We start from the raw sequence: 12,982 nt of genomic DNA on the forward strand, positions 1-12,982 counted from the left end.
ATGTTCAATACAAACTCATCATAGAGTAAATCTGTCCAACTACAACATATTTATCAAATCGAAAGCCATTTCCACCAATCCTTAACTCAAGAGTCTCTCATTTGTTCCACTAGGCGAATGCTGAATAGATACATTAACAACAGGTACTAGCTGACTTTCTTCAAAACCTTTCCTTCAATTTTCAATGTGTTAACGTTTTCCCTTTAAAATTACCTGTTGACTGTACTACCATTTCCATAAATAAATAAGGATGCAGTCTTTTTTTCCTAATTTCTTCCGTTTACGTTACATCGAGCTTCTTCTCCACCTGCAAAATCTAGCAACTATAGACCCATGTTCACTCGACATGAAGATAAATCTTATTTAAATGAATAAAAGTACTTTTATCTGTATCTTGTTAAAAATCTGTGTTTAGATTATTTTGATCATCGCTAAAATTTTTGTCAATAATACACAGTTTGTTATTGAAAATCATCTTAGACTGAAGTGATCCTGGAAGATTTGAAGGGAACTGAATTATACTTAAAAAAGGTAGTTGTAGTATATATTATTTTTCCCAAAATATATCACTTATTACTTCCCGCACTCAGCAATGTTCTTCACTTATAGTTTCGATCATAAATTATGAGTTTCGCTGTATTATGTACAGTATGTCTGAAAAAAAAAAAAAAAAAAAAAAAAAAAAAAAAAAAAAAAAAAAAAAAAATGGTCACCTTCTCAACGTCGGTCCATGGATTTTGCGCATCTATGAGTTTTTACTGCCTTAACCTCTTGAACAAAATACGTGAAGAACTTATTTGTGCACGTAGATTTATCCTTTCACAGTGAATATAAACTACTAATGGACTGATGTTGGGAAAGGCGATCACATTTGTTTTTTAAATATACATAAATTAGTACTTCTAAACATAAAACAATGACACTCATAATTAATATTCAGTGTTTATGAGCAAAACTCTGTGAGGAAGTGATTACTGAATACTTCGGGGGGGGGGGGGGGGGGAAACGATATATACTAGAATCACAATTGCTTTTCGGATAATTCAGTTTTCTTCTTATCTTCTTAGGATCAATTCATTCTAAGATATTTTTCGAAGTCAATGTAACTAGGCGATGTGTTGGTGACGAAGATTTCCGGTGAAGATCGAAATAATCTAAACTCACATTTTCAAGAGAATATAGAGGTAAGTAGTTTTTATTCATTTATGTAATATGTATCCTATAGCGTCCATTAGTAAATATAATTTTTATTACTTTAAAAATATCCTATTCACTATTTCAATGTTATTACTAGAGCCCGGATTTCCATTCACAAACTCCAAAATATGCATGCAAATATGCACGAAAAATATCAAAAATATGCACTAAAATATGCTTTTAAAAATTTAACATATGCACTGAAATATACACTAAGAAAATAAAATGTCAGTTTCTTACAAAAAATATCTTATCTTTATGATCTCTGTTGCAATGAACTATTAACAGCTTCCTTAGGTTTTCTTCTGTCAACCCTCTGTGTTTATCAGTAAGAAACGTTTTATAGGTCGAAAAGTTTATTTCTACATCAGCAGAAGTCACTGGTACATATGAAAAACATCAAATGTCTTCCTGTGTTACATTCTCTTCTAATCCCATGTTTTCACCATTAAGTACATTCGCAATGGCACAGACTGTTTTGTACCCGAGATTTTTGCCTAATACCTTGCAAAGTTTATCTGACGCTATTTTCGCAAGACTATAAGTTGTTTCACTGAACAAAGTCTGCGATAATTCGCTCAACAAGGAGAGTGAATGCTGCAAAGCATTCTTACGGGACTCCAACTGTCTGATAATTTCTGGTATTCTCGAGAAGTGGTTGTGTATGTACTTAATTTTGTTCTCGGTGCCACTTGTAGAGAAACATTTTTGAGACACATAAATAGCGGTTGCATCATCGGGACTTAATGAGTCTACAGCTGTCTTCACTTGATTTAAGTTATCTGCTTAATACAGCACAGCTTCTAGCCACGAACTCCACTGGTTGAGAAGGTACTAGAACATTTCCCGAAGAAACGTAAGTGCGATGGAGCCTTCACAAATACTTTTTTTCATTTGATACAAGCGCGTCTACTGCTAGATATTAGCATCTGATTGTTTATGCTACGCAATGGAAACCGTGTGCAAGACACGTCAGGTGGACTAATTTAGGATAGGATACAACACTTCCTTCTATTATTCTGTACAACATTTTATTCTACATCTGCGTTTACTAAGTGAGTCAGTTCAATTAAAATATAACCTACTTTCTTCTGATATACTCTCAAATATGCTAGTATGCAGCAATAAAATTCGGAAATATGCTGTATCCTGCCAAGTTTATGAAATATACATGCACATCGAAATTCACTCAAAATATGCATTTATATGCACCAACACATGCGTCTCAAACGAATTCTTGCAAATTCGTCGGAAAGAAGAAAACATTTTCCATACGTTCCCGCATGTTACTATAAACATGCATTTTGCATATAAATCCGGGCTGTAGTTATTACTTAACTGTCATGGAAAATATCTAAAAAATTCTGTTATACTTACGGTCCTTTTGCAATTCCTGGCACTATAGCTTTAAACCTTCGATGAATATGACGAAGAGTACGATCAGGTAATCCTTTTCCAATATATATCAAGAAGTTCTTCCTTTGCGCATACGGAAGAAACTTACTATCAAATTTTAAAAATGGCGCAGAACTTGATATATTATATTTCTGTAATGAGAAGATTGTTAATAGATTATGGATATCAATATCATAGCACTTTGTAATATATATAATAAAGATCAAATTTATTTTATGGTTGTTTAGAGTTTGTATAGTTTTTACTAAGTCCTTTAAAACTGTTAATTTGGCAACAACGCACTCGAAGGGGAGAGACTCGGATATTGAAGCCTTCCCAACATACTTTGTCGTTTGTGTTTGAAATATTCAGCTCATATTTTATTACTTAATGCAATGCTAGTTTCAGAGCAAAGCAGGGTGGATTGATTTAAATCACGATTTTAATCAAGATTTAAATCACTTGATTTTTTAAATAAAAATCGTTGATTTAAATCAAATTCCGAAATGAATTAATTTAAAGTGAAAGTAAGTAAAATCCCGTTTCTCTTCTGTTATTCCGATTATGGAAGATAATAATCATAATACAGTGAGACTCAAATGTATGTAAGCACAGCATGAAACGAATATCATGTGGGAACTATCAGGGAAAATCCCGTTTGAACGGGTAACGGGTGAATCCTGCTTTCTTCTCTTTGTAACACAGGGTTTTAAAATTTCTGTTCCAACGGGGAAATCACCATGGACATTTAAGATGAAAGCTCTTTTGTGTTCATGTCTATTTGTTTGTTTCCAGATAATAGGGGCGTATTTAGAGGGTTCGATCCCCTCTCCGAAACAAAAAAAAAAAAAAAAAAAAATTAGATTTTAAAATTTTGGGCGAAATTTATGTACTAAATACATAGAAGTTCCTCGGGATCGTAATACGACAAATTTTGGATGCGTTAAAATATCGAATAATACTTTTGATAAAGTGGATACTTGACCCCATTGCAGAACATGCCGCGATCTGCGATGTGATCGCAGAAAATTTGCCGCGCCTGTACAGGAAAAATTGTAAGAGGAAATAAAATAGCCAACAGAAAAGTATAAAAACGTGCCTGCTATGTATAGATGTCTTAAATGCACGGACAACTCGCATTTGAACTGTTTTTCACGTCACATAAAACATATTTTTAACAATCACAAGTGTTTCTTCTTCTGGAACTGATCATCTTGATTTTTTTGTTTTGGAATTCCTGCAGGGAATTCGTGTTATTATTCAGTTCAAAATCTCTTATCATCGCGAGTTGTGTCGAGGAATTTGAAGTTTTAAAATATATAAAACGATAATTATGCCTGTTGTGCTGTATGGTTGTGAAATATGGTCGCTTACGCTGAGGGAAGAACGCAGACTGAAAGTATTTGAGAATAAAATCCTGAAACGAATATTCGGAACCAAAAGGAACGGAAATGAGAAATGGCGAAAACTTCATGATGAGAAACTGCATAATTTATACCATTCACCAAACATTGTTAGGGTCATCAAATCTTGGAGGTTCAGGTGGGCAGGACTGTAGCGAGAATGGAAGAAAGTAGGAACGCTTTCAAAGTTTTAACTGGAAGTCCAATCGGAAAACGACCATTAGAAATACCTAGTCGCATATGGGAGGGCAATATTAAGATGAATCTCGCAGAAATAAGAATACAAAATAGAAACTGGATTCAGTTAACTAAGGATAGAAGTCAGGAGAGCTTTTGTGAACATGGCATTGAACCTCCGGGCTCCATAGGTCATAGAGTGAGTTAGTTAATTTTAGGCGAAATTTATGTACTTTATATGTATTTCGTGCCGCTAGCTAGTTCCAATTGTTTAAAAATATGCCCCTGCCAAATATCAGTAACTTTCGTGAAAAGAAAAGTGTCATGTTGATATACATTGCTGTACTTTTTCCTTAATGCTTAAGAAACATTGTTTGGGATTGAAATAGTTTAACGATTGGGAATTAAATCAAAATTAAAACACAATACTTTCACTTAAATGGCATAATTAACATTTAATACTAATTCCTAATGTTTTTTTCTCCAGTTCGCGACTTGTATTATACGAAGAAAAAGATTTGATTTAAATCAAAAAAATCGATTTAAATAAAAAAAAATCAACAAAAATGATTTTTTTGAAAAAAATCATGATTTTTTTCCACCCTGGAGCAAAGTAGTACCTTGGCAAGTGCAGGAAACTTTGTTGTACTTATAGAAAACACACACGCTTTTTAACAAAAGATAAAAGAAATGTAAAAACAAGGAGGGTTTTAGAGGAGTTCCTTAGCTATCAATACAACTGAAAGGTAGCTCTACAGTTATTTCGATGGGTGTGCATGTAAGTTCTTTTTTTCTGCTGAGATTCAATACTTTTGAACCTGGTTCGAATCCCACTGGGTCCTTTTATTTATTTTAAAAAAAAAAATTTCCGCTGTTCTTGGTTTACAGTTTCTAATTTTACCATTTACTTCCTCCTTTCTTTCTTCAGGAGAAGTGACGGTTTAGAAAGTCGTTGATTGATTGTCATTTGTATCCAACGATTTTCCAAACCTAAAGGAAACGAATAAGCTGAGCATATTTTCTTTAAAGGCTACTAAATTGTTACTAAAATAGGTTAAAGTGTTTATTATTTATTGTGTGAATTGACATGTGAATGCTAGGAATTTCCTCCTTATTAAAATTTATGCCCCCGTTGAAGAAAATTTCAATCCCCGGTAGGGGTAACCTTTTCCTCATGCAGAATTTTTTCGAATGTTCATGAGAACAGAAACAGGGAATATATTTTATTTTGTACACAAAAGTACTACACTTAGAAACAAATCTTGTTAAGGGGACTGGTTTACCAAAACTTCGTTATATATTGATCCTGCCCCGGGTATCAGTCCGTCTGCGAGTCGAAACCATTCCAAAAACTACTTGACGGATCACCACCAAACTTTGTGAGTGGAAATCGAGTTCCCTTACGGAAGCAGTATTCAAGCCGGAAGTGATAGAAACAAACTATTGCCGGTTTTTACGTTGATCACTATACCACAAAACGGAAACATATATTGAGAAGTGATTTTCTGCAATCAATTAAGCGTCCCAAGAATATAATTTATATATATACTTCTTACGTTAGACTAAAACAGGAAGCGGTAGAAATCCACTACAACTCAATATTGATGAAAAAAATCATAAATTAAAACCTATGAGAGATAGCAAAAAAAATTTTCTTTAATCGATTTAGCGTTCTAAGAATATGTATCATTTTGTCTCTTACCCTCCTATTCAAACTGGAAGTTATAGATGTAAACCATTTTAGGATTTAACGTTGATCGCCACAGAATAAGAACCGTAATAGATAGCGAGAAGCGGTTCCTTGTGCCAGAGAATCGGCCACTTCCGGATTTAATGGTAACCACTATAACATAAAAACGGTCATAGACAGCAAGAAGTGATTTTCTGCAAGTCCCAAGAATATATTCCGTCTTCACTCTAATCTCTCAACTATAACTGGAAGTAGTAGAAATCTATTACCATTTCTGATTTTAATGTTAGTTAAGAAAATATCACGTCATACAAACCACTTCTCCACGTGTGCACGTGTCATTCTATTATAAATAGATGTGAATATTTGATTCACATTGTTAGATTGAATGCATATTGACTGCTTATTTACTATTTACCGATAATCGATATAACCAGTGGACAATTATATGGAAAGTTTATTTTTATCTGTATGTGTGCATTATTTATGAACAAAGATTAATCATAGATTATTGATTGAAACTGGTAAGATTTATAAGATGCAACTTGCTGATCCACTCCAATTGATGTTTATGTTATTCTATGTTCATTAAAGCAAGCAACAAACTTTCTTTCCTGGAGAGCTGTGACCTACTGAAGAAAATAACGCTGGTTAATACTATTTCATTTCCATTTACCTAACATAATGTGACATTCTCATAAACTGTTGTATAATCTGTAATAAAGCAGAAAGATTTCTTTTAAACTCCTCCTACTTTACGAAAATATCCACTTTACCTGGTTTATTTTCGACGACAGCAGCTGTCCAGCTTGCCTAGTTGGGTCGTTTATAGACCCCCGACTACTTTCGGACTTGGCTGTTTAACAGATGATCATGATCTATTAAGACCTGCGTAAAGGTGGGAACTAACAGATACTGCAAGCTTAACCCACCGGAGTCGTACGTTCTCCACAGAAGTATTAGGATCTGTCAGAATCGAGCATATCGAAAAAAAAAACTGGCTGGATAAGCAGGAGAGTTTCCAGTGCTCGCACCGAGGCCCTGTGGTGATATTCTTTGATTTTTCTCAGATACTCTTTTAGCTAGTCTAGAAGATCCATAAGTTCACGAGGAACCAGCGTAGTTCAGCACTATGGCCAAGGTAACAACCAACAGAACCTGAAATGATCATTCTTCCTAACACGCAACCTCTCTTTCTCACAGAATTTTTGTCTTCCAATTTCTTATCATGTTTACTGAGATTTCTGCTGTTTGCAGCCCAAAACTCGAGAGAATACACCATCTCAATCACTGTACCGGTTTTCTGCGTTGATCCCCGAATCACTAACCGATGGTGTCCTGGTATGTACTGGAAATTCTATATTCTCGTACCCTAGATAGCTCTGTATTCTCCTTAATGCGACCAAACATTATGAAGTAGTATGTACACCACGCAACTGTGTGGTTTGTTATGGCATCTCTCTCTCTCTCTCTCTCTCTCTATATATATATATATATATATATATATATATATATATATATATATATATATATTCCCCGCTGGGAAAAATATTTAATTCGCAAAATGGTTCCTCCTCATTTTTACGTGCTCGGACGTTTTACCAAACAGCTGAACTTCCAGTGAGTGCTTGATTTTTATCTCATTCTTTTTCATGTTCAGTCCCACAGCCATTTTTGCTGCCTTAGTGCACCTTAAATTAGTAGTTCGTGAACTTTGTGTCGCTATTCCCTGGTGCTCCTTGACAAGTTTCAATATTCACCGCAAATTAACCATGTAATTAGAAACTTTGGCACAACGTAATAGTTTCTGGCACAAACTATTTGTAAATTCTAAGTAGCGTTGATTTGTTTTGAAAATTTAAACCAAACCAAGCCCTATCTTACACTAGGTAGACCTATGTTCTGACTTTAGTGCAGTGGTAAAATCTTAGCGCATTTGGCAAGGATTATAGTATTCTTGATACATTGACGAGGGCCTCGCAGAAGGAGCTAATATACTAACAAAAACCTACTTGATTTCTAGGCCGTCATCAAACGAAATCCTTTGCGATCCTTGACGGATCATCCTTTGGAAGAGCTGGTCTCAAATACTGAATTGGTTGGATATGTGGATAATGATTTATAGGTCCTGAAAGACGGTAATTTGAATAGGCAGGCGACTCGTGAGTGAAGCAACTGAAGTGTTTGTCCCAGACCCCATACTATATGGGTCCGACGCCATAGTAAGAGATAAACTGTTTAAGAAAAATAATATTTTACTCTTTCTAATTCATTGTTGGAAATAAAAATATTTAAAGATGATCAATCATCATTTTGTAAAATTTTTTACAAGTTTCTACAGATGGTTTAAGCAAGTGACTTCGCCAATAGCTTATTATGTTACATTAAGACTGGAGCGATCGGTCCAAACATTGTCGCGCCGAATCAGGGACGTACGCAGGAGATGATAGGTCCTGATGATAGGTCCTTACCCACAAAATCCCGACTTTTCTGTAAATTTAATCTAATTTCAGGGGTAATTATACAAATTTTTATGTAATTTATTCTCATTGAATTTAGACCCCCGAAACCTTCGAAAACCTCCCAAAATAAATTCCTGTGTAAGTGCCTGCACCAAATGCTACGGCGCTGGTCACTGACCTCATATCCTACCGCATTTTTCCTCTCCATTTCTATTACAGCTGCATTTCAAAGCTAATAATAATAATAATCAACACTTAAGAACATTCACGAAACAACAACGCTTGAATGGACTGACTGATTTCTATTCAAAGAGATATAGCAAAGAAATTCATAAACATGAGTTGGTGTAGGATTTACTTGAAAACATGACTACGACGAAAAGTTCCCTTCCTTTTAAGGTTAAAGCATCTTGGGTTAAATAAACAGTACAGGCTGACATTATAAGAAAGGTAAAAGTGGTAATGGTAATAGTAACCGATTTCTTGGAAATTCGTTATACGTGGAGCTGCGTTGCGTATTGTGAAACAACGGCAAATTTCCAAACTATGAAGTTTAATTTTAAAACCGAAAGTGGTACATCTATAACTTTCATTGCAATGGAAGATAGAACGTGTTCTTCAGACGCTGAGTCCATATGAAAGCATTCTCTTTAGCATGACTCATGGGAAACCCACCTAATATCTGGTGGGACCCCTCTGGTCCTGCGGAGCGCAGTAATATGGCGTGGAATTAAGTCTGCAAGCCCTTGCACACCTCCGGAGGCAGTTCACACCACACAGTCTGAAAGCGGCAGCCAACTGCGGCCTGTTCATAGGCCGAGAATATGCACGGAGACTGAGTTTAAAGGCATCCCAGATATGGTCGATGATGTTCATATCGGGGACCCGAAGTGGCCGGTTCAGACGCTGGATCTTCCCTGCATATTCTCCGAACCATCTAGGACGACATTGCAGCGATGTGACGGCGCATTGTCCTATTGAAAGACCACAATATCATCAGGACGTTGCAAGACCACAAACGGGTGCTGGACTCCGAGAAGCTGACGATAATACGGACCAGTTAACGTGTTTTCCAGGACACCCAGGGGCCCATTCTTTGCCAGCGTAACGCGCCCCATACCATGACTGATATCCAACCGTCCCGGAGCACACTCTCTTGGCATGTGAAAACACACACAATGCCTTGCTTAGGCACCGTACAGTTGATGCGTGGCTCGTCGGATCATATGACGGCACACCTCTGTTGCAGTGTCCATCCACGGTGATCGATGGCAAAGGCTGCCGGAGTGTTCGACAACGCGGGGTGAGCAGTGGCATTCGTTTAGGGCGACGGCTCACATACCCGACGGCATGCGTGTTCCGACGGATTGTCCACTAGGAGACGTTTCTAGCGTGGCCAGTGTTGAATTGGGTCATGATTTCTTGCACCTTTGCTCTGTTGACCATTCGTTCCAGGTGTCGCCGGTCTCGGCTATCTAGGGCGGCGGGACGACCGGTATTGTGTCTGATGTGGCCTGTGACGCCTTCATCCACCCATTAAGTTCACCTTGGACTCAGCTGCACATGAGAAGCAGAATTCCTGCACCAGATCCGAAATCGATTGTCCCATGTGTCAGGCACTCAACACCATGCCCCATTCGAATGTCGTCTGCTCACGACGACATTGCATTTCACATGAATCACTCACACAGCCACTTTCCACAACGTCTCACACATAATTGCAGCCATCGCTGAGCGCTGTGGGGAACGTGGAACACACGTGGTGTCTACCCGCGAATCAGTAACCTGCAATCCCATGAGCTTTACATAGTGAGTGCATTACAGTTTTCGAACCAAAAGTATCAGAATTGAAACTCGAACGTCCATAGATTTCTACAGCTTCCAGTATTTCTATAAAGATAAGACTAGAAACAGGACTTGTTCCTACGATACTCAATCCATAAAAAGAAACTACTTCTAGCTATCTATTATCATGTTTTCATGGCGATCACTAAAAAATAAATAAAATAATAAAAAAGAAAAATTACTACCCGTTAAATTTGAATAGGGTAATATAAAGCTGAGGAAAAATTCTATCCTTGGGATGCTAAATTCATTTCAAGAAGCAGCTTTCCGTTATCTATTTCAGTTTTTAATCTATGGTGATCAACGTTAAGTCAGAAATGGTTGATTTCTAACATTTTCATTATGAATAGAGGTTCAGGGGAGTAAATTAATCTATTCTAAGACACTGAGTTCATAAAACAGAAGAACGGACAGATATACCAGTTCTATAAGACTTTAAATCCTTAAATGTAGCACAGTTTTGGAAGCCTAAAAGTCCAGATAATGAGCTATTCCTATAAAGAATGGATTGTTTTAATTCGAATGGATTTGATGTCACAAAAGGTAGTGAATGCTATTTAACTTATAACAAATACCGTAATGTATTATTATGGAGTGACTATTATTATTATTATTATTGTCTTTTGTTTTAAATATTAGTGAAATACTAGCATATATTAACCGCTTTGCTGGGTTGAAATGAAAGCTTAAATGCACAACTCCGATCTCATGTGTTTAGTACCCGTGAAATATGATGTTTTCGTTTTTAATGACATCGATTTAAACAGCATCGGAAAGATCATTGATCATCTCGGCGACCCCGAAAACCATGGATTCGACACTAATATTGGTCATTTTTGATCATATATATATATACAGTGAAACCTGTCTATGTTGGCCACCATCGGTTCCATCGAAAAGTGGCCAACTTAGACAGGTGGCCAACTTACAGAAAATAAGCGTGATTTATGTATTTTTAGAATAGGATTTCTAGTATTACTTGATTGTAAAAGTTTAATAAGCAGTGGCACGACAGCTACTTATAAATAATGTATATAGAGTAATCAAAAATATACAGTACTAGAAAATATTACTATAGTACGTATGTTTAATATATGTGCATATCTTTCTCTTCCTGAAAACTAGTCTGGTACATTGGATTATTCGGATTGAAAACAATAACACAAACAACCATGAAATAGAAGCGTATGTACACAGTTTATTGAAATTGATATTATAGCACACCGAGTTATTCAGATTGAAAACAGGGGGGCGCGGTGGCTCAGTGGTAGAGCGTTCACCTCTGGTGCTTGGGGTCCCGAGTTCGATCCCAGCCCCCGCCAAGTGAACTTTGTGGTGGACAAACACCGTGCTCGTGGGTTTTCTCGGGGTTCTCCCGTTTCCTCCCACTTTCTTCATTCCACCATTTCACTCATCTCTCATCATCACCGTCTCCTTTAGCCTCACCGGCATAACCGTGGGACGTAAAACTTAAAGATTTCATTTCATTTCAGATTGAAAACAAGAAAAGCTAAGTTATAAATTGAGAAATTCATACACAATTTACATGACTTCTTTTCAGTTGTTACTGAATGGTGGTTAATTCTAGACGTATTTGTTTTATTCTTTTTGGCAGATATGCACATTCTAATATTGTAGTTAACTACCTCTTGTTAATGAGCTAGAAGTGTTTCCCTCGGAGCAAAAGATGTTTTGAGAAAATCTTCAGGGAATTCATACCTCAAAAACTCCGCTATCTATTGACAAACCGACAGGTGCCAATAGTTGACAATTGAGATGGTTAGTTTTAACCTTGAGAATTTTGCGGAATTACTAAAGCTCCCCACTGAATAGAGGAGTTGATATAGCTAATGGTTTTACCAAAACAGACAGGGTAAACAAATACGTACAACCATTTCCTGAATTCCTGTACGTGCTTTTTCTTATTCACACCTTCCTTCACCACCCCTTTATGAGGGTAGTGTTCTGGCCATTGACCTCCAAGAACAAATCGTGCGAATCTATGCTTCTTTGCGTCCAGTCACAAATACAGAACATTTGCCTCTCATATGGGAATTCAAGAGTTAAGAAAAATAACAAAACTGTATTTTGCGTGGCCAAGATACACAGGTAAATTTATTATCATCATCATAGGGTAAACATTGCTTCAGTGTGGCCAACTTCCAAGATAGACAGGTGACCAACTTATAGAGTAGTAAGTAACGTATGTCTTATGGGAAAATGCAGGTTCAAGACGAACTAGGCCAAGATAAGCAGGTGGCCAACTTAGAGAGGTGGCCAAGTTGACAGGTTTCACTGTATATATATATATATATATATATATATATATATATATACCCCTCCCCCATGTTGTGGGCCATGGCATCGGAAATGTCATCGTTCATCTCAGCGACCCCCAAAAATGTGGATTCAGCACTAATATCGGTCATTTTAGATGATTTTTAAATATCTCATCCTCTCCCTCTCCCAAGTTGCGGGGTTGAAATGGAGTTTAACGTCCCGTTCAGCAGCGAGGCTATATGAGACGTGGACCTACTGATTAACGTGGAATCCGAACCACATGAGCTTCTGCCGGGGATCGAACCCGGGTCTCCCACGCCACAGGCGCGTACGCTAACCGCTTATCCACGGAGGAGCTCCCAGGGGTTGAATTGGAATTTAAACAGGATCAGAAGTATCACTGTTCATCTAAGCGACCTAGAAAACTATAAATTCGACAGTGCTAGTGGCCATTTTCGATCATTTTTATATCTCTCTTTCTCCCCCTCCCCTAGGTAGCGGGGCTGATTTTGGAATTAAATCTGATCGGAAAT

General features: G+C 37.0%; 1 protein-coding gene across 3 annotated transcripts in view; it reads right to left on the minus strand.

Annotated features, from left to right (window-relative positions):
- The window catches only part of LOC145688447 (uncharacterized), a 97,060-nt gene that overhangs the window by 41,116 nt on the left and 42,962 nt on the right, over positions 1-12,982 (minus strand). For all 3 annotated transcript variants that reach the window (XM_081762682.1, XM_081762683.1, XM_081762684.1), the window contains exon 4: positions 2,575-2,744. In XM_081762682.1, coding sequence (XP_081618808.1) covers positions 2,575-2,744 — 170 coding nt within the window. The remainder of the gene's footprint in view (positions 1-2,574; positions 2,745-12,982) is intronic.

Source organism: Thermobia domestica, chromosome 6 (genome assembly GCF_964235325.1).
Source record: "Thermobia domestica chromosome 6, izTheDome1.hap1.1, whole genome shotgun sequence".
NCBI classification, from domain to species: domain Eukaryota; kingdom Metazoa; phylum Arthropoda; class Insecta; order Zygentoma; family Lepismatidae; genus Thermobia; species Thermobia domestica.